Raw genomic sequence first — 26,196 nt, 5'->3', positions numbered from 1 at the left:
TGGATGGGCGTGCAAAACATCTGTATGTAATTCTCTTGATTAAGTCAATAATGAGCATTTTCATTTAGAAGTTCTCCTTATTAAGGCTGTGCAGCCCTTCAGATTTAAAGGAGAAAAGATTCTTTGGAGCACATAGTGGTATACTCATGTCACTAGGTGGTAACTCCATAAACTACATCCATCTTTATTGGATTGCACGGCAACTGTAAAAGGCGCATGACCCTGGGATGCAGCTACTTTAATGAGGTGCTTCATTGATATTCCCACGAGCTGTAGAAAACTTTTTTCCTTTCCCATCCAAAGTAGTACACAGTTCAGGGCCGCCTAATTTTCAAAAAGCCTTGCTAGAGAATAGAGAAATGTGTTGAATGTTCCTGATTTTGAATATAGATGTTTTTCAAAATTAAAGTATGTTCTATGCCTAGGTGGCATTGTAATAACTGTAGAATCTTCTTTTATTAGCCTCTTAAAACCACGCAGAATGGTACCTAAAATTCCAAAAGATGCTGATCTTGAAACTATAAGACAACATAGCATGCTTTATTAACATTCCTTTAGAACAGGGATAATATTTTTATTTTTGTTGGTGGGGACATAGCACAAGAACATATTGCCTGAAAATGTAGTTTAAAATCTACTTTAATCTGCAAGATTCTTGCAATGATATATGAAAGTAAACTGATAAAAACAGATCCAATAAACATAAAAGAAGGTCACCACCAGTGGAACAGCTAAAAGAGATTCACTGGTTGATAAATACAAATAAAATTAAGCCACACAAACCTTATCTTGATGACAAATATGTGGAAAGATATTCCGCTGAAGTTGATAACAGTTGATAGAATTAGGACTAAAATATGAACATAGTATTTGTGAAGGGGATATATGCATACACAACCTGATATTCTCTCCTGTGTGTAGATGCTCAACCTACAGAATCAGAAAAGGAAATTTACAATCAGGTAAATGTAGTGTTAAAGGATGCAGAAGGAATCCTGGAAGACTTACAGTCGTACAGAGGAGCTGGTCATGAAATACGAGAGGTAAACGTTTATATTGGATGCTCAATTCAACAAACCTTTTATAAAAGCCCGATGCCCGTGAGCTTCGCTTAGATCAATGAAGGCCTGTTGATGTCTTAAGTGAGAAAACGTTAGACCAGGGGTCTTCAAACTTGGCCCTTTTACAACTTGTGGACTTCAACTCCCAGAATTCCTCAGCCAGCGTGCCTGGCTGAGGAATTCTGGGAGTTGAAGTCCACAAGTCCTAAAAGGGCCAAGTTTGAAGACCCCTGGGTTAGACATTGTTGTTTGTTTATCAGCTTTAACTTACAAGTATACTCAGTGTGTCAAGAGTCTTGACCAGTGTTTTTCAAAGTTGGTAACTCTGGGTGGCCTTCAGCCAGCCTTACGTTAGCTGGGAAAGTTTGGGCGTTGGAAGTCCATGCAGCTTAAAGTTGCCATGTTTGAAGAACCCTGCTCTTGATCAAGCATGTCTTTAGCAATCACGCAGAGGCTTTGTTTATACTTTTCCAGGTAAGCAATCAATCACATACAAATTACATCTACTTCTCATCTGTTGTGCCACCACCGCACTGCTTCCTTTAAGGACCACATCCCAAAGATGCTTTTTCCTTTGAAGAAGTTTTGCTTCTTGGATGAGAAGGAAGTCCAGTTGCCTCGTGAAAAAGCATCTGTCAACGCTGCTAACCTTGGATGTTCTTGCTTTGACAACATATGGAGATGCAGGCTTTCCCTCTTTTACTCCAACCCGCCATTTATCCTCTTCTATTTCAAAAGCCCTGAATTCACACACTATTACAATATTGTTATGTCTAACTAACTCCCATCACATTCCTCCTCCCCCCCCAGTATCATCTAAGAGTAAAGCAAAAGAAAGAAAAAGACTGCATATCCATATGTTGTCAAAGCAAGAACATCCAATGTTAGCAGCGTTGACAGCATCTTTGGGATAACTATGACCTGGATGACTGAGAACCTCCATAGATTTTAAGGATACACTCTATTTAAGGTATCTCCTTTCCCCCACTTTTTGACCCATCAATTGTTGTTGTTGTTGTTGTTAGTTGCGAAGTCGTGTCCAACCCATCGCGACCCCATGGACAACGTTCCTCCAGGCCTTCCTGTCCTCTACCATCTTCTGGAGTCCATTTAAGCTCACGCCTACTGCTTCAGTGACTCTATTCAGCCACCTCCTTCTCTGTCGTCCCCTTCTTCTCTTGCCCTCCATCTTTCCCAGCATCAGGCTCTTCTCCAGCAAGTCCTTCCTTCTCATTAGGTGGCCAAAGTGACCCATCAGTACGTGGGTCAAACACTGCATTTGGGACTGGCAATTCCATCACTGATTCAATTGTAAAATGAAAAACCATGTGACTGTGCCCAACTTAACAACAGCAGTTCATCTTTTCTGGTTGTTGCCATTAAGTCATTATGTCACCTGACTGCAACTTACGACTTCCTGCGGTATTCCCCATCCACTTTGCAAATCAGAAGCCGCCCGTGAAGTTTGCAAATGGAGTTCACGTGACTATGGAACACTGCAACCCTTAATAATACACACCAGTTGCCCAGTGTCTGCATCCTAAACGTATTGTAAAAGGTGATCCTCATAGAGTTGCTATTGACCTCACAAACTGATGTGTACAGTGAAAACTTTTAGATAACTATTTAACTTATTTAACTTATATTTATATTTATATTTAACTTATATGCAGAGCACATCATGAGAAAGGCAGGGCTAGATGAATCAAAAGTTGGAATTAAGATTGCCAGGAGAAATATCAACAACCTAAGATATGCAGATGATACCACTCTAATGGCAGAAAGTGAAGAGGAACTAAAGACCCTCCTGATGCGGGTGAAGAAGAAGAGTGCAAAAGTTGGCTTGAAACTCAACATCAAGAAAACCAAGATCATGGCATCCGGCCCTCTCAATTCCTGGCAAATAGATGGGGAAGAAATGGAGGTAGTAACAGATTTTATTTTCCTGGGCTCCAAGATCACCGCAGATGGGGACTGCAGCCAAGAAATTAAAAAACACTTGCTCCTGGGGAGGAAAGCTATGGCAAATCTAGACAGCATACTAAAAAGCAGAGACATCACCCTGCCAACAAAAGTACATATAGTCAAGGCCATGGTTTTCCCAGTTGCAATGTATGGCTGTGAAAGTTGGACCATAAGAAAGGCTGAACGCCAAAGAATTGAGGTCTTTGAACTATGGTGCTGGAGAAGACTCCTGCGAGTCCCTTAAACTGCAAGGCGATCAAACTGGTCAGTCCCAGAAGAGATCAACCCCGACTGCTCTTTAGAAGGCCAGATCCTGAAGTTGAAACTCAAATACTTTGGCCACCTAATGAGAAGGAAGGAGAAGAGCCTGATGCTGGGAAAGATGGAGGGCAATAGAAGAAGGGGACGACAGAGAATGAGGTGGCTGGATGGAGTCACTGAAGCAGTAGGCGTGAGCTTAAATGGACTCCAGAAGATGGTAGAGGACAGGAAGGCCTGGAGGAACGTTGTCCATGGGATTGCGATGGGTCGGACACGACTTCGCAATAACAACAACAACCTCTCTCCCCCAAATATATACACGACATACAAAATGATGCCTCTACTTTGTCATCAGATAATATTAAAGAAAGGATAGGGGTAAACGAGAATTTCTATTTTTATGAAACAGGTTTAATGTTTTTCAGGCAATACAGCATCCCACCGACGAGAGGCTGCAAGAGAAGGCGTGGGGTGCAGTTGTCCCCCTTGTGGGCAAACTAAAGAAATTCTATGAATTTTCTCAGAGGCTAGGTAAGATCGTAGTATTTATCTTACCTTATTCATTTGGCAAATTTCTGTACTGCTGCCTTGTGCAAGTTTAGTTTAGTGACCCAAAGCCCTTAATCCAGCTTAGCATGACAGATGATTGGAGATAACTTTTTAAGAACAATATCACACCCATACATAATTTTGGCAACTTGCCGCTGGTTTGTTTGAGTTGTGAATTTTCAGTGTGTCTACAATTAGGCAAGAACCTGTTTGTTATTTCTTCTTCTCCCCCCCCCCCTTCCCGGTTAAACTTGTCTGTTTAGACAACACACCACAACACCTAGGATTTTGTCATGCTTGAACTGCGCCCTGTTTTTGTAACCATGAATTATGCCAAGATAGTCAACACATCGCCAGCCGTTTTGATATATTCCTGTCTTTTCTCTTTTCTTTTTTCCACCCTGAAAATAGAAGCTGCTTTACGAGGTCTCCTCGGGGCCCTGACTAGCACGCCTTATTCTCCTACACAGCACCTGGAGCGAGAGCAGGCTCTTGCTAAACAGTTTGCAGAAATCCTTCATTTCACACTTCGCTTTGACGAGCTGAAGGTAAATACAGAGTTAATTCCTGAACAGTTGGCTGATCACCAAGTCACGTTATGGATTGTGAGTTTTGGGTCTCCTTTTAGATTGTGTCTAAAACAAACGAGGAGGTACTTAAATGTCTTTCTTCCTATTTCCACCTTTTGCAGAAATAATAGATTTCTACAACAGATTTTTTTAGAACATTCATATTTAATAATAATAATGATAAAGTTGGAAGGGACCTTGGAGGTCATCTAGTCCAACCCCCTGCTGAAGCAAGAGGCCTTATACCATTTCGGACAAATGGCTGTCCAGTTTCTTCTTAAAAACTTCCAGTGTTGGAGCATTCACAGCTTCTGGAGGCAGGTTGTTCCACTGGTTAATTGTTCTAACTGTCAGGAAGTTTCTCCTTAGTTCTAGGTTGCTTCTCTCCTTGGTTAGTTTACTAGTGAACGTTTTGTTAGATGAGTCAGGTTATTAATCTACATTAATCCCCACACACACACACACACACACACACACACACACATATCTGTGTGAATGAGATCGTCTGGATCAATTCAGGAGCCATTCTAGTTTTTTTTATCCTATCCCTCACTTCAGTGCAATGTATGGAAAATCTTCAAAGGAAGAGGAAGAAATCTGATTGTTATATCCCATTTTTGTTTATTTATGTTTTGAAGCATCTCTGTTAGTCTAATTGATTAAGCTTTACATATGATCAGGTCCTGAACCGTGATAATCAATGCTACTGAAGTGGCTTGGGCTTGAAATGCCATTTTATTTACAATTATTTATTAGGTATATAGGCTGGCTGGGGAGTTTGGGCCAAACTAGAAGGCTGTGAGTTCTAGTCCTACCTTAGACATGAAAGCTGGCTGAGCGACTTTGGGCCAATCACCAGGAGGCAGTGAGTTCTAGTCCTACCCAGCCTATCTTATAGGGTTGTTGTTGGGGAAATAGGAGGAGGAAAGAGTGTCACGTATGTTCACCGCCTTGAGTTACCAATTAAGTAAAAAAGGTGGGATAAAAAAAATCAAATAACTATGTCTAATTTCTCCACTTTTTACAACTGAGAAACTCAGCTCTCTTTCGAACAAGTTAAGATAGAGATTGGCAACCCTTTGGGGCATTTCACCTAATAAAATCACAATAATTTGATTGTGAGCCACCAAGACTTAACAGCGGGGGTCTTCAAACTTGGCCTTTTTATGACTTGTGGACTTCAACTCCCAGAATTCCTCAGCCAGTGTGCCTGGCTGAGGAATTCTGGGAGTTGAAGTCCACAAGTCATAAAAAAGCCAAGTTTGAAGATCCCTGCTTATAAGTGTTCATGATGGACAGGCATATAAATTACCTATAAGAAGATAAGAAAGTAGAAAAGAGTAAAAAAAAGTCTCACAAGTTCACCAAACCTTACACATGATTTCAGGATTCCTCTGTCTCAAGAACTGGCATATTCTCCCCTCAGATCTCATGTATTCTCACCTGGGGATCCTGACTCACAAGCTTTGGCAGTTAATTTTTAAAATATTTCATGGAGGTTCTATGGACGCCATTTTGGGGTATCAGAGACTGAGTTGCCCAGGCTTATGTGTAATTTTGTCACAATGTTCTTGGTCTCTTGCGTTTCTTTTTAGATGACAAATCCTGCAATTCAGAATGATTTCAGTTATTATAGAAGAACCTTAAGTCGTATGAGGATCAACAATGTCCCAGTAAGTAACCTTTAAGTAGAATCGAGGAAAATGACTCACTGTGTTCTTTTCTCCTTAACCTGTTGAATGAAGTCACATTATGCAAACATTTATTTTAACTTTTGGTAGGCAGAAGGGGAAAACGAAGTAAACAATGAATTGGCCAACAGAATGTCCTTATTTTACGCCGAAGCGACACCAATGTTGAAAACCTTAAGTGATGCCACGACAAAATTTGTTTCAGAGGTATGTGCGGGAATTCATTTCTACTAATACAGAATTGCTTTGGAAAACGATTATGCATCTTGTGACTGATTGGCATAAATCTCGTGTTTGAGGTTTCAGTGGAGAGAAAGGGTCAAACCTTGTCAGTATTATGAACTGTTCTTCACGGACAGCAAGAATTGTGTAATGCTGTTCAGGAAGTTTTTAATTTTTTTATTTACTTATTTCGCAAATTTGTAGAGCTGCCATCTCACAAAAATTACTCTGGGCGGCTTGCAAGTAGAATAGCAAGGCCATATCGCAATATAAAAAAAATATCAAAAAGAAATTAAAAAAAAGTGAAAACGTGAAAGAACCTCAAGATATCGATAAAGGAGAATATTATTAATGCAGGGTTGAATTAAGGGGGCCTCTCTGAGCTGGGTTGTTTTCTTGCAGACGTTTCATTACCCAGCTAAGGAACATCATCATTGCTAGTCTAGCATTGATGAAGTTATCTAATTTGAGCAATGAAATGTCTGCAAGAAAAAAACCAAGCTCAGAGAGGCACCCAGGACCCCTCAAGCTCCTTTGGCCTCATACAAGGACTTTGCAGATTCACCATGGGACCCCTGAGGAAGAACCATGCTTTAAGGCTTTCCAGAGGGGTGACAAAGGTGGGGTTAATATCCCCTCAGAGGGACTGATGGTCCAGAAGGTGGAGGCTACAACAGAAAAAGCTCATCTCCCGAGTCCCCCAGACCTCTTAGTGGATGGGACCTGGACCATATCTCTTCTGCTAGGCTTGATTGGATGGGTAGATAGATATAATTGGAAAGAGATGGTCCTGTCATCATCATCATAATAATCATCATCATCTTACATTTTAAGGAGGTATCTGGCTGATACCTAGGATGCTGGCAGCAACCAGTGTCAACCATCAGCGCCAGTCAATTTGAATGTTCAGTTGACTGAGGTTCATGCCTAATGAATAATAATAATAATAATAATAATAATAATAATAATAATAATAATAATAATAATAATAATAAATAAAGTTGGAAGGGACCTTCTTGTCCTGCCTTCAGCTGGTTTTGGAGAATAGCTTGACTCCCTCTTCTTTGGGGCAGCCCCTCAGATATTGGAAGTCTGCTATCATGTCACCCCTTGTCCTTCTCTTCATTAGACTAGACCAGGGGTAGGCAACCTTGGCTCTTTTATGACTCTTGGACTTCAGCTCCTAGAATTCCTGAGCCAGCCATGTTGGCTCAGGAATTCTGGGAGTTGAAGTCCACAAGTCATAAAAGAGCCAAGGTTGCCTTCCCCTGGACTAGACATACCCAATTCCATCAACCTTTCCTTATATGTTTTAATCTCCAGTCCCTTAATCATCTTTGTTGTTCTTCTCTGTACTTTTTCTAGAGTCTCAACATCTTTTTTACATCATGGGGATGCAGTATTCCAAGGGTGGCCTTTATCATGGCCGACTCGCTGTGCACTTTTGCTCGCAGCCAGACAGCAGAAACCAGGGAGTGGGGAGGAGTGTGACTGGAATTTTATGGGTGGCCGGGAGGGAATTGAGGAATTCATCTGCGCCGTCTGTTGGCCTGGGAGAATCTTAACACCTCAAAAGTTGAACATTGAGGGCCTTCTGAGCTGAGCTGAGCTGTTTCCCAAAACAAAGAGATGGCGCTGGATTGGTGGACAATGGACAGTGGGTGGCCCGGGGCGGGGGGGGGGGAGAGAGAAAGGGGGTATTTTAACTATGCAATTTTTTTGCCAGTAAACTTCAGAACAGGCTTTGCTTCTACTGTGCCTATATGGATCCATCAGTAAAGTTATATAGTCTTGGTAAAATAATGTCCCAGGAGTTTCTTTTGCTGCATATGCCAATGGGACGGTTGACACGATCCCTCAGATAAGATCTTAGGGCAGGGGTGTCAAACTCAGTTTCTTCATTGAGGGCCACATCAGCATTGTGGTTGCCCTTGGGGGGGCTGGGTGGGTGTGGCCAGGGTGGGTGCAGCCTACTGGGTGGGCGTGGATGGAGTAGGGGGTGTCCTACTGGGTGGGCATGGCCAGCTCTACATCGTTCGCGTCAAGGCTGCCCGTGGGAGCCTGGGCAGGAGTGGGACAGATTTGAGGGTCTCTGGCAGAAGGGGGTGGGACCGGGGCAAGCGCCAAGGCATGGTCCATTTCTTCATTCCTCACAAAGGGTGACACCTCCCCAGCATGCACCCGGGGGCGGGGCCGACGCGGCAGGGGCTGGCTCCTCGCTGTTTCCGGACGGCCTTGTGGAGCTAAGACTGAATGCGTTTCATCATAGATGGCCACCACAAAACTGTACATTGGCTCCCGGCCGGCCTGGGCCAGGGCCAAGGCAGCGGGGGCCGTTCCCTCACTGTTTCCAGGATGGCTTCGCGGGCCACATGAAACCACTTTGCGGGCCGCATCCGGCCCCCGGGCCTTGTGTTTGACATGTCTGTCTTAGGGCTTTAATGGGACTTTAAAAGTCGGGAAGTCAAAGCCGTAAGACCTTGAACTTCACCAAGCAGCAAACTGCCAACTCACAGAGCAGAGGTGTGACTGTCTGTGCATTTTCCGCTGTCACAGTGCATTTTGTGCCAGCGGAAGCTTTGGCGTGTGCTCTTCAAGGGCCGCTCCAGGTAGAATGCAAACCTGTTAGACCGCAGACACTCTGAATATTCCTGCTCAATGCCTTGCACGGTTTAGAGTTGGGAGAAATGGCTCAGATAACCACTGTGCCGTCTTTAACCATAATTACCATTAGTACAGGCCCCCATTAGGAGAGGTGAGACAAAAAACGGTGCTCCCTATCACATTTCAGTAACTTTTCTTCCTTACCGCCTGTTCACAGAACAAGAATTTACCTATAGAAAACACCACAGATTGCTTAAGCACCATGGCCAGCGTTTGCAGAGTCATGCTGGAAACCCCGTAAGTAGAGCAATTTCTTCAGATATCATCATCGTTAAATATCAACGTGCACAGGGTCTAAACCAGGGGTCTTCAAACTTGGCCGCTGGCCGAGGAATTCTGAGAGTTGAAGTCCACAAGCCATAAAAGGGCCAAGTTTGAAGACCCCTGGGCTAAGGGAACTAGGTGTGTTTAGCCCAGGGGTCTTCAAACTTAGCCCTTTTATGACTTGTGGACTTCAACTCCCAGAATTCCTCAGCCAGCGTGCCTGGCTGAGGAATTCTGGGAGTTGAAGTCCACAAGTCATAAAAGGGCTAGGTTTGAGGAATTCTGGGAGTTGAAGTCCACAAGTCATAAAAGGGCCACGTTTGAAGACCCCTGGTCTACACCGAGCAGACAGGGGGAAATGTGAGCGTTCTTTTTGATTCATTCAGTTTGCAGATCAGGTGGCTATGCTGAACTGGCCCTGGCTGAACTCATAAAAGTTAAGTGGCATTAGGTCTGGTAAGTATTTGGATGGGGGGCACCAGAGGTGTAAGCTAGTTTGGGAAGCCAAGAAGAAGTCAAATGCAACAAAAACAGAGGGAGGCCGTGGCAGGCCACTTCCATCACGTTCCCAAGAAAGGTACATGTTGGTGAAGTTACTAAATACTTATCTTGACCCAAAGGAGTGTTTACTTTTCATATAGGAATGTTAAGTATAAGTAGTCCTCAACTTACGACTGGTCACTTAGGAACCGTTCAGAGTTCTGACAGATCTACCTGGCAGGTACTTACAACATGGATTCAAACTTCTAACGGTTGCATTTTCTCTCTCCCCCCCCTCCAGTCATGTGATTGCATATTGGGAGTTCAGCATCCAGGCTGCATTTGTACTGTCACACGAATGCCTTTTACAATGGTTTTGTTGAAAAATCGGCATTTACTTCCAGTTTTCGGCCACACCACACCCATATTCGAATCGTCGGTTTGTGTAGCGACTGTCGTGTTTGCTTAACAACCATGACATCCGCTTAACAGGCGCTGCGAAAAAGATTGTAAAATCAAGTTGGTTGTATGATTGACCATAATAATAATAATAATAATAATAATAATAATAATAATAATAATAATAATAATAATAATAATAATAATAATAATAATAATAATAATAATAATAAAGTTGGAAGGGACCTTGGAGGTCATCCAGTCCAACCCCCTGCTCAGGCAGGGAACCCTATACCATTTCAGACAAATGGTTATCCAAGTCTCTTCTTAAAAACTTCCAGTGTTGGAGCATTCACCGCTTCTGGAGGCAGGTTGTTCCACTGGTTAATTGTTCTAACTGTCAGGAAGTTTCTCCTTAGTTCTAAGTTGCTTCTCTCCTTGATCAGTTTCCACCCGTTGCTTCTCGTCATAACCTGAGGACTACCTTACCCAAAAAGGATAGAACCAGCATTGATTTTTAACAAACGTAGGAGCAACTATTATATGTTGACTCTTTTCCCCCCTCCCAGATAGATTTGGAAGAATCTCTTGACAAAAGTTGGCATTCCTTTAATAGCTTTTATAGCCTAAAATACACGTTTGGAGACTTTTTTCCTCCCCTTCCTCCCTTCCCCATTTTAACCTCCTTGCTTGACCAAGAAGGTGAGTGGTAGTTTGTAAACTTTCAATTAACTTAAATGAGGTTTTTTTTTCAATAAGTGAGGATCATCATCATTACAGTGAATCGTATCGGTACAAGTAGAATTGTATAAGACTGAAAGAAATTAAAATCGGTAAAAGAAGGAAGGGGAAAGTCAGCCAATCAATTTACTCCGGTCTCTGCAAACACACACACACACACACACACACAAAGCTGCACACTCACATTAAACTAGCCAGAACCTTTCTAAAATGACAGAATATTGCAGAATGCCAGTCTCCTCCCATCTCTCACCCAACCGCTGAGGTTGTTGCAACATATAGAACAAAGGCTGAGACCAAACCTACTTTCCTTAAGTTAGCTTCCTCTTCTCCCAAAAGAGATCCTTTCAGCCCCTGAAGTTGCTTTTAGGGGTAGGGATTGGGGGGGAGAGCTCTGTGGCAGATCTTTTCCCAGCCATAGGAGAGGAGAGGGGGAGGCAGAGGGAAAGAGGGAAGGAAGGAAGGAGAGAAGAAGAAAAAGAAAGCACGAAAGAGAGGAAATATTTGGCGTATTGTCAGTATTTAGGTCTCTTTCTCCAGTGGTTTTATATAAACTCACATTTTTCCAAAATGCTGGGTCGCAAACGTCTTGCTCCTCCTTTCGGTTTGATCTGTTTATCCACGTAGTGTGTTACAGGGATTCTACAGGGCAGGGATGCTACAGGAGATTTGCCAGTGGCAGGAATCATAGCAGGGAGCAGGGATATGTTCCCTTATCCTACGTCTCCTTTCTCAGCAAAAGTACAACAGTTCTACGAAGGAGGATCTCGATGAGACCTGAGCGGTGATAAAAGAGAACCACCGAATACGTTGTGCCTCCGCCCTCTCTCGTCAGGTGGTGACCATGAGGGAAATAAGGACCGTTTCTCTTCTTCTTCCAGTGGACCTACTACCCCACTAAAAGAGCAGATGGAGTTACATTCTTCTTAGAAAGATCTTGGCGCTTTCAGTTCTAATATTCTCTTACATCTAGGGGGAATCTCTCCAGTTTTATTCTTGTGGGAATACTGTTAAACATTTCAACACTGGTGATGCGTTCCAAGGTCCCCGGTAGTTTTCTAAATCTTTTCACCTACATAATTGAAAAAAAAAAAAAAAGTACGAGAGCTGTCTATTTTGCCTAGAGTACAGTCTGTGTAAAGTTGAAGCCCAGTTTTTTTTCCCCAGATGCAGCTTCCTCTTTTGATTAAAAGCAATATCAAAATAAAGGAGAGCCGGTTTGGTCTAGTGCAGGGGTAGGCAACCTTGGCTCTTTTATGACTCGTGGAGTTCAACTCCCAGAATTCCTGAGGCAGCCATGCTGAGGGGAAAGGGAGAGGTTTCCATGCTGAGCCATGCCGGCTCAGGAATTCTGGGAGTTGAAGTCCACGAGTCATAAAAGAACCAAGGTTGCCTACCCCTGTTCTAGTGGGTAAAGAAACCAAGGGACTGTGAGTTCTAGTCTTGCCTTAGAGATGAAAGCCAACTGGGTTACCTTGGGCCAATCACCAGGAGACTGTGAATTGTAGCCCTGCCTTAAATATGAAAGCCAACTGGGTTACCTTGGGCCAATCACCAGGAGACTGTGAATTGTAGCCCTGCCTTAGCTATGAAAGCCAGCTGGTTGATTTTGAGCCAATTATCAGGAGACTGTGAGTTCTAGTCTCACCTTAGGCATGAAAGCTGGCTGGGTGATTTTGGGCCAGCCACTCTCTCTCAGCCTAACCCATCTCACACAGGGGTTGTTGTTGTGGAGTAAATAGGAGAAAGAAGGAACATTAGATATGTTCTCCATCTTGAGTTGCTTTCGAAAAATAATAAAGGCAGGATATGAATTAATAAATTTAAAAAAATAAAGTTCAGGAGCTGAGGCCAGGGTTCCCGTAGAACTGCTGGATCCATCCAAGAAGGACTGATAACAACAGTTGAATTTTATAGTTGATAAGCTTAATTTATGAGCCTTCATAAACGGCCATCGTACAATCCCTCACTGCAAATGTAAGTCGTATTTTGGGAAGTTACTGAGCTGAACTTGCAAGTATGTTATAAGTGGGAGCTCACTTTGGCTTTTGGTAATCCAATTTCTTTTGTGTTGTCTGTTGTTTCTCCAGGGAATACAGAAGCAGGTTCACGAACGAGGAGACAGTATCCTTCTGCCTGAGGGTAATGGTGGGTGTTATAATCCTCTACGACCACGTGCATCCAGTAGGTGCTTTTGCAAAAACGTCAAAAATTGATGTAAGTTCTGTGTTTGGATAGCTGAAACATTCCTTTTCATTGCTGACTGCAATGGGGGGGGGAGGGGGAACAATGGGAGTGCATAGGGGGTTAATTATAGATTGGAAAGAACTATTTAAGCCGGGGTATCCAACCTTGGCGACTTTAAGACTTGTGGACTTCAACTCGCAGAATTCCACAGCCAGCCTGGATGGGAAATTCTGGGAGTTGAAGTCCACAGGTCGCCAAGGTTGGGTACCCCTGATTTAGGCCGTTGTGATCAGTGTATGAATCCAATTAAAATATCCCAGACAAATAGTCATCGCCCTCACTGTAACCCATCCAGTACAGGCTCCCCCATCATTTCTCTTTTAAGTATTTCCATTGGTGAATGGCTCCTACCAAAAGGAAGCCTGTTCTACAGCTGTTTATTTAGCTTAACACATTAATATTGCTGCCTATCTTACCTACCATAACTCAGCACAGCTCACAGAAGCAGCAATAAAAATAACAAAAGAAAACAGTAAAACCCAAATGCCCAAATAGCTGTTGGACCTCTAAAATAGCACTACGCGATACATCAACCATCAGTCACTAGACTCCGTTCTTACACTGCAGGAAGACCCAGGTTTTCACAGCCTTCTGGAAGGTTAGTGAAGTAGGAGTTGCTGGGTCTCACAAGGAAGAGTGCTCCACAGGGCAGGGGCTGCTTTGGAGAAGGTGAATTTAATAATAATAATAAAGTTGGAAGGGACCTTGGAGGTCATCTAGTCCAACCCCCTGCTCAGACAGGAAACTATACCATTTCAGACAAATGGCTGTCCAGTCTCTTCTTAAAAACTTCCAGTGTTGGAGCATTCACCGCTTCTGGAGGCAGGTTGTTCCACTGGTTAATTGTTCTGTCAGGAAGTTTCTCCTTAGTTCTAAGTTGCTTCTCTCCTTGATTAGTTTCCATCCGTTGCTTCTTGTCCTGCCTTCAGGCGCTTTGGAAAATAGCTTGACTCCCTCTTCTTTGGGGCAGCCCCTGAGATATTGGAAGACTGCTATCATGTCTCCCCTCGTCTTTCTCTTCATTTCTGAGATCTTGCTAGATGACCACCCTGCCTGATGTGGCAGAAAGGGAAGACACCATCAAGGAGAGGCATCCCACTAGTAATCTTGCCTTGTAGCATTCAAGGCATTCAAAATGATAGAGGTAATCCTCAACTTACAACCATTCGTTTGGTGACCATTCAAAATGGCTTATTAATGAGCCTGCATCTCCATAACCGCACGGTGAAACTTCAGCTGCTCGGCAACCAGCCTGCATTTACGATGGTTGCAGCATCCCAGGGTCCTGGGATTGTCACCTGCAATTGTGAGTCTAGGAACATCCCTTCCACCCCCATTGCACGTCAGTTCTCTCTGGAGGAACATCTATGGAGATTCTCAGTCATCGTGGTCATGGCTGTCTCACGGTTTTCAAGGGGCAACTGGGCTTCCTTTGTTTTTCCTTGAAGACGTTTCATTTCTCCTCTAAGAAGCTTATTCAGTTCGAAGAAGGGAGGAATGCTACTCCATCCAGAGTCAAAGATAACACCTCATCAAATCTGAGGGAGGAGGGCAAAACCCCAAAGCCATTCTGTCTTTCTATGGTTGAGTTGGAGCACGTTCCTCCCCATCCATACCTTTATATCCTCCAGGCCAGACATGCCAAACACAAGGCCTGGGGGCTGAATGCAGCCCGCGAAGTGGTTTCATGTGGCCCGCGAAGCCATCCTGGAAACAGTGAGGGAACGGCCCCCGCTGCCTTGGCCCTGGTCCAGGCCGGCCGGGAGCCAATGTACAATTTTGTGGTGGCCATCTACGCTGAAACGCATTCAGTCTTAGCTCCACAAGGCCGTCTAGAAACAGGGAGGAACCAGCCCCTGCTGTGTCAGCCCTGCACCCTGGGCGCATGCTGGGGAAGTGTCACCCTTTGTGAGGAATGAAGAAATGCACCATCGCCTGGAAGTGGCCAACAAATGGCCCTCGCTTACTTCACATATCCGGCTTGATGGGCTCCGGGGGAGGGTTTTTGGCAGGTAGCGGGGCGTTCTCACACGCCCACCCAATAGGCCACACCCATTCCATCCACGCCCACCCAGTGGCCACACTTACCCGGCCCCCCAAGGGCAACCGCAATGCTGATGCGGCCCTCAATGAAATTGAGTTTGACACCCCTGCTCCAGGCCATGGATCAGCACCTAAATATAGAACTCAACAGTGTTGGATCATTTTCTTCCAGTCTTCTCTTTTTAGGGAAGGTTGTTCTGGTAGGTACTCAAGCTTCGGGGGGGGGGGGGCTAGGTGAAGCCAATTATCTGGATCCTTTCCAGGTAGAAAGTTTCAATCTGCTTCCCTGTAACTTTTAATCCATATTTTTTAATTCCATTTCCTGCACTCTGAAAGGGGAGAGTCGGATCCTGGCTTTCTATGTGACAGTCATTCCAGTATTTGAAGAGGGCTGTCATTTGACCCTGGGATATCTTTCCTTAAGAGTAATCCTACTGCTTCCTTCCTTCTCTCTTAGATTTATCCTCCCCTGATCACCCTTATTGCACCCCTCTTAGCCTCCTCCAATTTCTCTGAATCCTTAAAACAGAGAGCCCAGTGGGATCTGGCTAAAGCAGAATAAAGGGGAGCCATCCATTACTTCCCGCGATTTGGCAATGATGCTTCTGTTGAGGCAGCCTAATAAAGTGTTTTTATTGCAACATCAGGCTACGGTTTCAAATTCGGTTTGCAATCTAGGACGTTTCCACGATCTTTTCCCTAAATGTCCAATCTTCGTACATTTGGAGTTTGCTTCCGAGGTGAAGCACTTGACACCGTTTCTGTTACACCTCTGTGAAAACAGCACTTCTTCCCTTTCAGATTTTTGAAAGTTTTTGCACATTTTTGCCACTGAATGAGAGAATCTTTAGAAAAATCTGAAAGGGGCAAGGACAGGCAATCCTTGACTTATGACTACAGTTGAGGCCAAAATTTCTGTTGCTAGGCGAGACCGTTGTTAAGTGGGTTTCACCCCATTTTACGACCTTCCTTGCCCTGGTTGTTAAGTAAATCACTGCAGTTGTTAACTTAGTAACACATTTTGTTAAATGAATCTGGCTTCCCCAATGACTGGGCTTATCAGAAGGTCCCAAAAGGTGATCCCATAACACCGGGACACTGCAACTGTCTTAAATATGAGTCAGTTGCCAAGGGTCTCAATTTTGATCACATGGCTGTGGGGGGATACTGCAACGGTTGTAATTGTGAAAAACGATCATAAGTCACTTTTTTCAGTGCCGTTGTGACTTTAAATAGTCACTAAATGAACTTTTGTAAGTTGACCACTACCTGTACTTTTTTCACAGAGTATCGACTTTTTCCCCCCAGCCTGTCAACTCATTTTAAACTTTACTTCTATCTTCTAAGCCAGTGGTGGCGAACCTATGGCACGCGTGGCAGAGGCGGCACTCAGAGCCCTCTCTGTTGGTACGCGCGCCAACGCCGCCCAGAGCAGGAGCCCCGCCCAGCACAAAGGAGGCGAAGCGGCCGACTAGCAAGTTCGAGTAGAGATGGTAGAGCAGAAGTCACCAACCATTGTCGATTGGTTGACTGGAAGAAAAGGGAGGGGGAAGCATTTTACATGCGTGCATGCGCGCACGGGGCTGCGAGCATGCACGCGCTGCAAATGGAGTGGGGCTAGTGCCTGCGTGATACTAGCCCTGCCCTGTTCTTGCGTGGTGCAGCGCCTTGTATCTGCACCCCGCGGTGCAGTGGTGGCTGTTTTTGCGCCTTGCAGCACAGTGGCCCATTTTTGCGCCCCCGGGTTTTGCGTGCCAGAGGCAGCACTCAGAGGCGCCTCCCTGCCCCCCCCCCGAGGACACCACACTGCTGATGCACCCCTGGCACTTTGCGATAAATAAGTGGGGTTTGGGTTGTGGTTTGGGCACTTGGTCTCTAAAAGGTTCGCCATCACTGTTCTAAGCTATTAACTCTCCCATCCAGTTTTGTATCAGCTGCAAATTGGAAACCCATTCTCTACCCCACTTCAGTCCAAGTTCCTACAAAATGCTGATTAGCAAGCTAATTAACTGTGGGCTGGAAAGCATTCCAATTAAGTGGATAAATAGCTAACTCAATAATTATACCCACCTCATCAAATTGGAGAAAGATACCAAGTTGGGGGTGCCAATCAATATTAAATCTGTAACCTTCCCACAATTTGTTAGGGAAGCTATTTGATGAAAAATGGGATAAAGTTGATCTGGCAAGAATTGTTCTTGACAAATCCGTGCTGGCTTCATTATTTTTAAAGTGCTTACAAACAGATCTATTACTGTAGCATCTCCCCAGGCATTGGTGTCAAAATGATGGATCTGTAGTTTTCTGGATCTTTGGTTTTCCTTTCTCCTCTTTCTGAAGATAAGGAGATTTCCATTCTCCAGGGAGTCTAATAATAATAACACCCAAATATTTGGCTAGCCCATCAGGTGGTTCCTTCAGTATTCCGGAATGAGATTTATCTGGCCCTGGAAATTTAAACTCATTCATAATAAAGAGATATTCCATGACCATAGTTTTATCAGACTCAAGTTTTATTCTCATCCCGTCCTCCTCCTCTTCACAATCTCCTGGTGGAACACACAGATTTGGTTAGAGAAGATAGAATGAAAACAGGAATAACTCTGCTTCTTCTTTATTACTTGTTAGCAGTTACCTTTCTACATTCAGTAGATGATATGTTGATTTTTTTTTCCCCCTTTTACTTCGAACATAACCAAAGCAGCCCTTTCTCTTATTCTTAATGTTCTACGCTGGCCTCAAATGATTTTGAGTTTTTATTTTCATGACTCCAACTCTGCTGTTATTACTTTAGGTTTTCATAAAATCTGGTTTTTTTATGTAACCATATTTGGGGGTGTTTGTTTTTTTTTGCTATCCTTCATGTGTTTCACCTAACAACGCATTTGAACAACACATGGGTGAAGTAGCATTCAAAGTACTGTTTTAAATAATAGATGGGATAATTTAGAAAAAAATCAATAATTTAGACCAGGGGTAGTCAACCTTGGCTCTTTTATGACTCGTGGACTTCCAACTCCCAAAATTCCTGAGCCAGCTATGCTGGCTCAGGAATTCTGGGAGTTGAAGTCCACGAGTCATAAAAGAGCCAAGGTTGACTACCCCTGATTTAGACAATAGATGGGATAATTCAGGATTACTTTACATGTATGGGTCTTTCCAAGTTCACAACTAGATAGAGCCAGCTGTGCTGGCTCAGGAATTCTGGGAGTTGAAGTCCACGAGTCATAAAAGAGCCAAGGTTGACTACCCCTGATTTAGACAATAGATGGGATAATTCAGGATTACTTTACATGTATGGGTCTTTCCAAGTTCACAACTAGACAGAACTTGGGGAAATTTATTCTACAATTTCTTTGATTTTCCGTGGTGGCGGGTTTTTTTTATTATTATTATTATTACTAAGTTGTCATTTTAAGAATTTAGGTGACTTACACCGACACCAAGTTCGGATATTTCTTAAAATACCCAATAAAGTATTTGTATGAATCCGTAAGCTGAAATTACAGGTATGGAATTACTGCATCATGTCTAGACGTACTTTGAAATACTATATTTTGTTTTTCTGTTTTCTGGCACTCTAGATGAAAGGATGCATCAAGGTTCTTAAAGACCAGCCTCCAAACAGCGTAGAAGGTCTTCTAAATGCTCTCAGGTACCTAACAAGCCCTCTCGTGTTAAGCACAATCACTGCATTTTGGATGTTTTTTTAGATCCGTTGAATGCCCTTCTGTTTGAATCACAGAGGTCTGCAGAGACTCTAGCTAGCTATGACTCTCTTGCTTCTGAGAAACAGACTTGTAAAAATTAGCAAGTCCTCTGACCTCTTTAATTTGCTGGTTAAGCATTGGTGCAAACACTTTGCCTGAAGCTGTTTCAAGCTTAGGGACAAAGCACAGTTAAAATTGAAATGGTATGTAAATGCTCATTTAATCAAGTGTGAAAAGATAAGTCCACAAGCAGAATGTAAAGGTAGAACTGAGGTAATTGAACAAAAAGGCCCTATGAAAGATTCACTTTGCATTCATTTATTCAACAACAACAAAATAGATACAGGTAGTCCACGGCTTATGACTAGTTGCTTGGTGACCATTCAAAATTACGATGGACCTGAAAAACCTTTTTTTTTTTTTACAATTTATGATGCCTTTCCCTCCCCCCCCCGAAACCATTATTTACTTCTGATTTCCAGCAAAAAACCCAAAACCCATAGTAGATAATGGATTTGCTTAATGACTATGGTGTTCATTTGATGACTGCGTCAGTCACTTAACAATCGCTGCAAAAAAAAAGGTTATAAAATCAGGCATGATCGCATAATGTCCCACTTTACGACCATTGTGACAATTGCAGGCTCAATTGTGGTTGTAAATCGAGGACTACCTGCATACCATGTTTTTTGTGGAAAAAATACACCACGGGTCCAATACCTGGTATTGTCCCTTGTCCCTTGGATACAAGTAATCTCAAGTAGACATTTCTTATAACTGTCCACTGATCTGTGACATCAGCTAAAAGGAATTTTCCCCCACTTCTCCATACGGTTTTTTTTTACAGCTGTACGAAACAATGTTTGAGGGATTTATTGCATCGTGGCCCGTTTCACACCACAGCATCTCAATGAACTTTAGATCTGGGCTTTAACTTGGCCATTCCAGAATCTTCCATTTCTTTTCTTTTTTTCCCCCCAGCCATTTCTTGGGGGTTTATTAGAAGACTTAGGGTTCCTGTCATGTTGCAAGGCCAAATTTTGGTTGAGCTTCATTTTTTTTTTTGACAGTTGGTCTCCCTTTCTCCTCAAGCATCCTCTGGTACAATGAAGAATTAATCGTGGGTCCTTTGTTGGGAAGCTGGCCCAAACCATAACCTTTCAACCACCATGCTTTTCAGTCGTATCAGATTCTCCTCAGGGAGTACTGTGTTTGGTTTCTTCCAAACATGTCTTCTGGCACTGGGGTCAATTAACTCTCATCCAGAACATGTTGTTCCAGAACTCCCACCTTTTAACTAACTTTTTAAGGTGGAAATGTAATCACCTTTGCCTCTTTTTAAATTTGATGTACAATTTTTACATTTTAAAATTTTATTTGTGCACCACCCGAGAGAGAGAGAGGGGGGGGATGGACAGAAGACAATGGTCCTATTTAGCATTGTGAAGGTGGTGGTGTAGTGGTTAGAATGCAGAATTACAGGCTGACTCTGCTGACTGTCAGCAGTTCGATCCTGACCGGCTCAAGGTTGACTCAGCCTTCCATCCTTCTGAGGTCAGTAAAACGAGGACCCAGATTGTTGGGGGCAAGATGCTGACTCTGTAAACTGCTTACAGGGGGCTGTAAAGCACTATGAAGCTGTATATAAGTCTAAATGTTGTTACTGTTGCTATCTCAGCACTGCAAACCATACTTGATCTGAGTCTCTCTCTTTTTTTTTTTTAAGAAACGGCAAAGCGTCAACTTACATGTTCTTCTTTCCTCAATAGGTACACAACAAAACATTTGAACGATGAGACTACCTCCAAGCAAATTAAATCCATGTTGCAATAACAGTTACCTGTATAGTGTGGCCCTGCTGTAAACAGTATTCTGCAATGACTGAGATGCACAGATTTTTTTTTTTAAAAAAGTGATTGCAACTACTATCTTGTTCAGTCTTGCTTTTGACTCCTCCCTCCCCCCCATGTTCTCTCTTTCCATTAAAAAAAAAAAATCACGTTCTTGTCCTTGGGTAAGCTGATAACTTCTTTTTTGTGCCAAAATCATTGAAATGTATCATCTCTGGAAGGTAATTTTTTTACTTTTCGGAATCGCCATTGTACATGGCAGCTAATTTCTGCATTGCGTTATGGATTTCTCTGTATGAGAGAAAGTTCTGTGACTTGAACTAAATATTTTTAAACGTGGTTTTTTTTTCTTTTCGTTTTTGAAAAAAACTAATATTTAATATTGCTTCTCGTGCATGGCAAAACTGCCTATTTACTGCTATTTAAAAGAAAAAAAGAAAAAAGAAAAACCCTCAGTGACTTCATTTTCTATTGCAGCTTTTTTTATGTGCAGTCAGGAAGAAAATTTAAAAGCAGATTTGTTTAAATTAACTGTGTTTGTACAAATGGTACCCAACACAAAAGATTTTTTTTTTTTTAAAAAAAAAGAAACTAGTAAAAACTGTTGGTTTTTTTTTTTTAAAAAAAGTTAAGTTTGCATTGCGACTCATTTTTGTAAGGATGTATGTTGTATGTTTAATAACTAATGTTTTTCAAAAAAAATTGGTGTGTGCGTAGCCAAATTACGTATGCATGTTTGTGTCAAAGGATTGGCTGTGGAAACAATAATAAAAGTCAGCTTTCATTTTTCTAAGTGTGGTTTGTTTCAGTAATTGAAGGTCCTGTAATCAAAAAAGTTTCTGTCAGGATGGTCTTAAAAGATGGCCATCACGTGACTGACCCGATTTTACAACTTTTATTTTTTTTTACAGCAGTCACTAAGTAAATCACCAATGGTCATTAAATGAAGGCACAGTCGTTAAGCGAATGCCACGGTTGTTTAGTGAAGCCATTCGTCATGGGAAGTTTTTGCTGAAAAGTAGAAGTAAAAAGCTGAAGTTTTCAGCAAAAGCATTCATGTGACTATGGGACACCGCAAACACAGGTGGGGTGGGGGGCGGCCATTCAGGCTTCACAACCAGGTCATAAGTATCTTTTGGGGAGGTCCTTCACGACTTTGAATAGTCGCTTAAGCGAACGGTTGAAGACTGTTATGTTGGTGGAACTGGATTTAGATCCTGTACAATCAATCAGAATAGAGCTGGAAGGGACTTTGGAGGTCTTCTAGTCCAACCCCCTGCTCAAGCAGGAAACCCTGTACCATTTCAGACAAAAGTCTGTCTAGTCCAGGGGTAGGCAACCCTGGCTCTTTTATACTCGTGGACTTCAACTCCCAGAATTCCTGAGCCAGCATGGCTCAGCATGGAAACCTCTCCATTTCTCCTCAGCATGGCTGGCTCAGGAATTCTGGGAGTTGAAGTCCACGAGTCATAAAAGAGCCAAGGTTGCCTACCCCTGGTCTAGTCTCTAGTTAAAACCTCCAGTGATGGAACACCCACAACTTCTGGAGGCAAGTTGTTCCACTGATTAACTGTTCTGTCAGGACATTTCTCCTTAATTCCAGGTTGCTTCTCTCCTTGATTCGTTTGCATCCATTGTTTCTTGTCCTTCCCTCTGGTGCTTTGGAAAATAAGTTGACTCCCTTCTTTGTGGTAGCCCCTCAAATACTGGAATACTGCTATGATGTTCCCCCTAGTCCTTCTTTTCTCTAGACTAGCCAAACCCAAATCCTGCATCCATTCTTCATATACAGTATTTTAGTCTCCAGGCCTTTAATCGTCTTAGTTGCTCTTCTTTGCACTTTTTCCAAAGTCTCAACATCTTTTTTACATTATGGTGACCAAAACTGGATGCAGTATTCCAGGTGTGGCCTTACTAAGGTTTTATAAAGCGGTACCGATACGTCACGTGATTTTGATTGTAAGTTCCTTAAAGCAAATAGCACTTTTCAAATTGCTCTCAGACCTGTATGCTTCATCTCCCTTCCTTCCTACGGTCATTTTGATCAAGCTGAAGTTAATCATAGCTACATTCCATCGAAACTAAAAGAATGAATTAAGCTCAATTAACCAGCTCTTTTTTCTTTTAATAGTCTTTTAGCGAGATTAATTTTACTTGTTCCCTCGGCTGGAAAAACCTATCTGTATATAAGTCATGAGTTAATACCGGCATAGCTTCATTGGATTAAGACACTTTTAATCCACTTCCTGAGAAACAGTTACGTACAGTAATAAATGATCGTTCCAGTGACAGCCTTGTTTGCTTTACGTAGAATTTATGGAATTTTGACTATGTTTTTCCCAAGTACTGTTTTCCCACAAGAATCACCATGTTTTTGTTATTGGAGAATTTTAAAAAACAGATCATCATGTGAGTTTTTATGTTTGGTTTAGTTTGCTTCGCTCTGGTTACAGGCAACATGTTTTGGTTTCCACGCCGTGTGGACAAAATAGCAAACCTTGCCCTAAATTGACCAATCAATTTTCAAAACAACCACCCCATTTTTTAAGATTCCGGGTAGGCCTAAGTAACTTTCTGCCATAAGACTTCCCTTTCTGCCCAATCTACTCCGGGGTCCCCCTCAAGCTTCTGGATCGGATTTGAGGGTGCATGGAAAGAAAAGGAAGAAAAGTTTTTTCCCATTCAGAGCCCCTGTTTAGGACATCAGGGTTAGGCAACCTCGGCTCTTTTATGACTCGTGGACTTCAACTCCCAGAATTCCTGAGACAACTATGCTGAGGAGAAAGGGAGAGGTTTCCATGCTTAGCTATGCTGGCTCAGGAATTCTGGGAGTTGAAGTCCACAAGTCATAAAAGACCCAAGGTTGCCTACCCCTAGTTTAGGTCATTCACAGCACTCGAAACAATAACATCAATAGAAGAGAATATTTGTAGCTCGGGGTTGAACTGAGGGATGGATCCTTGGTGCTCTCTGAGCTTGGTTGTCTTCAGGCAGACGTTTCATTACCCAACTAGGTTACATCATCTGTGCCACAATAACGTCAATACAGGTGGTCCTCGATTTACAACCACAACGGAGCCCAATATTTCTGTTAAGTCAGTTTGGCCCCATTTCACGACATTTCTTGTCACAGTTATAATAATAAGAAAGAAGGGACCTTGGAGGTCATCTAGTCCAACCCCCTGCTCAGGAAGGAAACCCTATAACAGTGGTTCTCAACCTTTTTAATGCTGCGACCCCAACCGGTCGTAAGTCGAGGACTAAACCGGTCATAAGTCGAGGACTACCCAACCGGTCGTAAGTCGAGGACTTTCCCTGCCCGGGAGCGCCGCGCATGCATGGTTCCGCCCCCTGCGCCTACCGAGGCGTAGCTGGCAAGCGGCAGAGACGGAGCAGGCCGACCACCAGCTGGCCCAGCCCAAGGGAGGTAAGGCACCCGCCGGAAAAGGGGAAAAAAATAGCGGACAAAAAAAATGGACAAAAAAAATGGCGGACAGCCTTGCTTGGCGACCCCCGTGAAATGGTTGATCGACCCCAAATGGGGTCCCGACCCACAGGTTGAGAACCACTGCCCTATAACACTTCAGACAGATGGCTGTCCAATCTCTTCTTAAAAACTTCCAGTGTTGGAGCATTCACCGCTTCTGGAGGCAGGTTGTTCCACTGGTTAATTGTTCTAACTGTCAGGAAGTTTCTCCTTAGTTCTAGGTTGCTTCTCTCTTTGGTTAGTTTCCATCCGTTGCTTCTTGTCCTGCCTTCAGGCACTTTGGAGAATAGCTTGACTCCCTCTTCTTTGTGGCAACCCCTGAGATATTGGAACACTGCTATCATGTCCCCCCTCATCCTTCTCTTCATTAGACTGGACATACCCAATTCCAGCAACCGTTGGCTTTTTTATGACTCATGGACTTCAACTCCCAGAATTCCCCAGCCAGCTGAAGGTCTTAGAGATGTCAAGGTTGAGAATCACTGTATTAGATGGATAGTTTAGATCAGGGTTAGGCAACCTTGGCTCTTGTATGACTCGTGGACTTCAACTCCCAGAATTCCTGAGCCAGCATGGCTAAGCATGGAAACCTCTCCCTTTCCCCTCAGCATGGCTGGCTCAGGAATTCTGGGAGTTGAAGTCCACATGTCATAAAAGAGCCAAGGTGGCCTACCCCTGTGGTAAAATACTTCTGCTTTCCGCCCCTAAGAATATATTTTGCTTGGTCAAATGGTGGAATAAACTGCATTTTGCATAAATCTCCCTAGGAAAGTCACCAGAGTTAACTTGTTTCTTCCAAGGAAAGTTTTAAAGATAAAAATAAAGAATAGGCGTTCCTCTGATGAATGATATGGGTGGGTGGAATTAAATTAAAAGAGATTTAGTGTAGATACATGGGAGAGAAATCAAATGATTTTTGCAAGTCCTTTCACAGGAGAAAATCCTGAATTTGTTGCATGACGCAATCGCCCTTTACTGGCTGAGGGGTTATATCTGCTGGACATGCCTACAATTCATCAGTTTGGAGAAATCCATTGTAGACATGCAATTTGTAACTTGCAACAACTGGTCAGTTTTGGCTCAGCAGGAAAAGTGGGTTTTTGTTCAGGGGTGATATCCTAACGCAGGGGTCTTCAAACCTGGCCCTTTTATGACTTGTGGACTTCAACTCCCAGAATTCCTCAGCCAGGCACGCAGGTTTCCTGCCTGAGCAGAGGGTTGGACTAGATGACCTCCAAGGTCCCTTCCAACTTTATTATTATTGTTGTTGTTGTTGTTATTATTATTATTATTATTATTATTATTATTATTATTATTATTATTATTATTATTATTATTCATTAGACGTGAACCTCAGTCCACTGAACATTCAAACTGTCTGGCGTTGATGGTTGACACGGGTTGCTACCAGCATCCTAGGTGTCAACCAGGTACCGCCTTAAAATATAAGATGTTCCAAGTAGCGCAGTTTTTTGTAACATTGCTGGAGTTATTGCAGGAAGCTGCATTTTCTTGATGTATTTTGCAAAGTTTTTGGACATAGTTCCCAGTGCCCCGATGACAATGGGTACCACTGTTACACGTTTCATCCATAATCGCGCAGTTTCGATGGCCAGGTCGCGATATTTCGTAATTTTTTCCAGTTCTTTTTCTTCGATTCTGGCATCTCCTGGTACAGCAATATCCATCAGTTGTATTATTATTATTATTATTATTATTATTATTATTATTATTATTATTATTATTATTATTATTATTATTATTATTATTATTATTATTATTATTACAGTGATTTGCTTAGCAACTGTAGCAAAAAAAGCTTGTAAAAATCAGCGATGACGCACTTTAACAACCTCCTTGCTTAGCACCAGAAATTCTGGTTCCAGTTGCGGTCATAAGCCGAGGACTATCTAAATAGATTTTGCATTTCAATCCCCATCAAGTCCAGAAGATAACCAGACTGAGTTGTATCAGACTTCTATGATGACAATGC

General features: G+C 42.9%; 1 protein-coding gene across 2 annotated transcripts in view; it reads left to right on the top strand.

The window, feature by feature from the left end:
* Positions 1–21,495, top strand: part of FAM49B (family with sequence similarity 49 member B) — a 44,198-nt gene extending 22,703 nt beyond the window's left edge. For both annotated transcript variants that reach the window (XM_015811817.1, XM_015811812.1), the window contains 9 exons: positions 922–1,043; positions 3,713–3,818; positions 4,248–4,384; positions 6,001–6,078; positions 6,187–6,303; positions 9,140–9,219; positions 12,957–13,083; positions 18,741–18,811; positions 20,636–21,495. In XM_015811817.1, the coding sequence (XP_015667303.1) occupies positions 922–1,043; positions 3,713–3,818; positions 4,248–4,384; positions 6,001–6,078; positions 6,187–6,303; positions 9,140–9,219; positions 12,957–13,083; positions 18,741–18,811; positions 20,636–20,699 (902 nt within the window). In that variant the 3' untranslated portion in view covers positions 20,700–21,495. The remainder of the gene's footprint in view (positions 1–921; positions 1,044–3,712; positions 3,819–4,247; positions 4,385–6,000; positions 6,079–6,186; positions 6,304–9,139; positions 9,220–12,956; positions 13,084–18,740; positions 18,812–20,635) is intronic.
* The last annotated feature ends 4,701 nt before the right edge of the window (positions 21,496–26,196 follow it).

This window comes from Protobothrops mucrosquamatus, unplaced genomic scaffold (assembly GCF_001527695.2).
Source record: "Protobothrops mucrosquamatus isolate PMUCROS unplaced genomic scaffold, P.Mucros_1.0 scaffold_53, whole genome shotgun sequence".
Taxonomy (NCBI): Eukaryota; Metazoa; Chordata; class Lepidosauria; order Squamata; family Viperidae; genus Protobothrops; species Protobothrops mucrosquamatus.
This window is presented reverse-complemented; position numbering and strand designations above follow the sequence as displayed.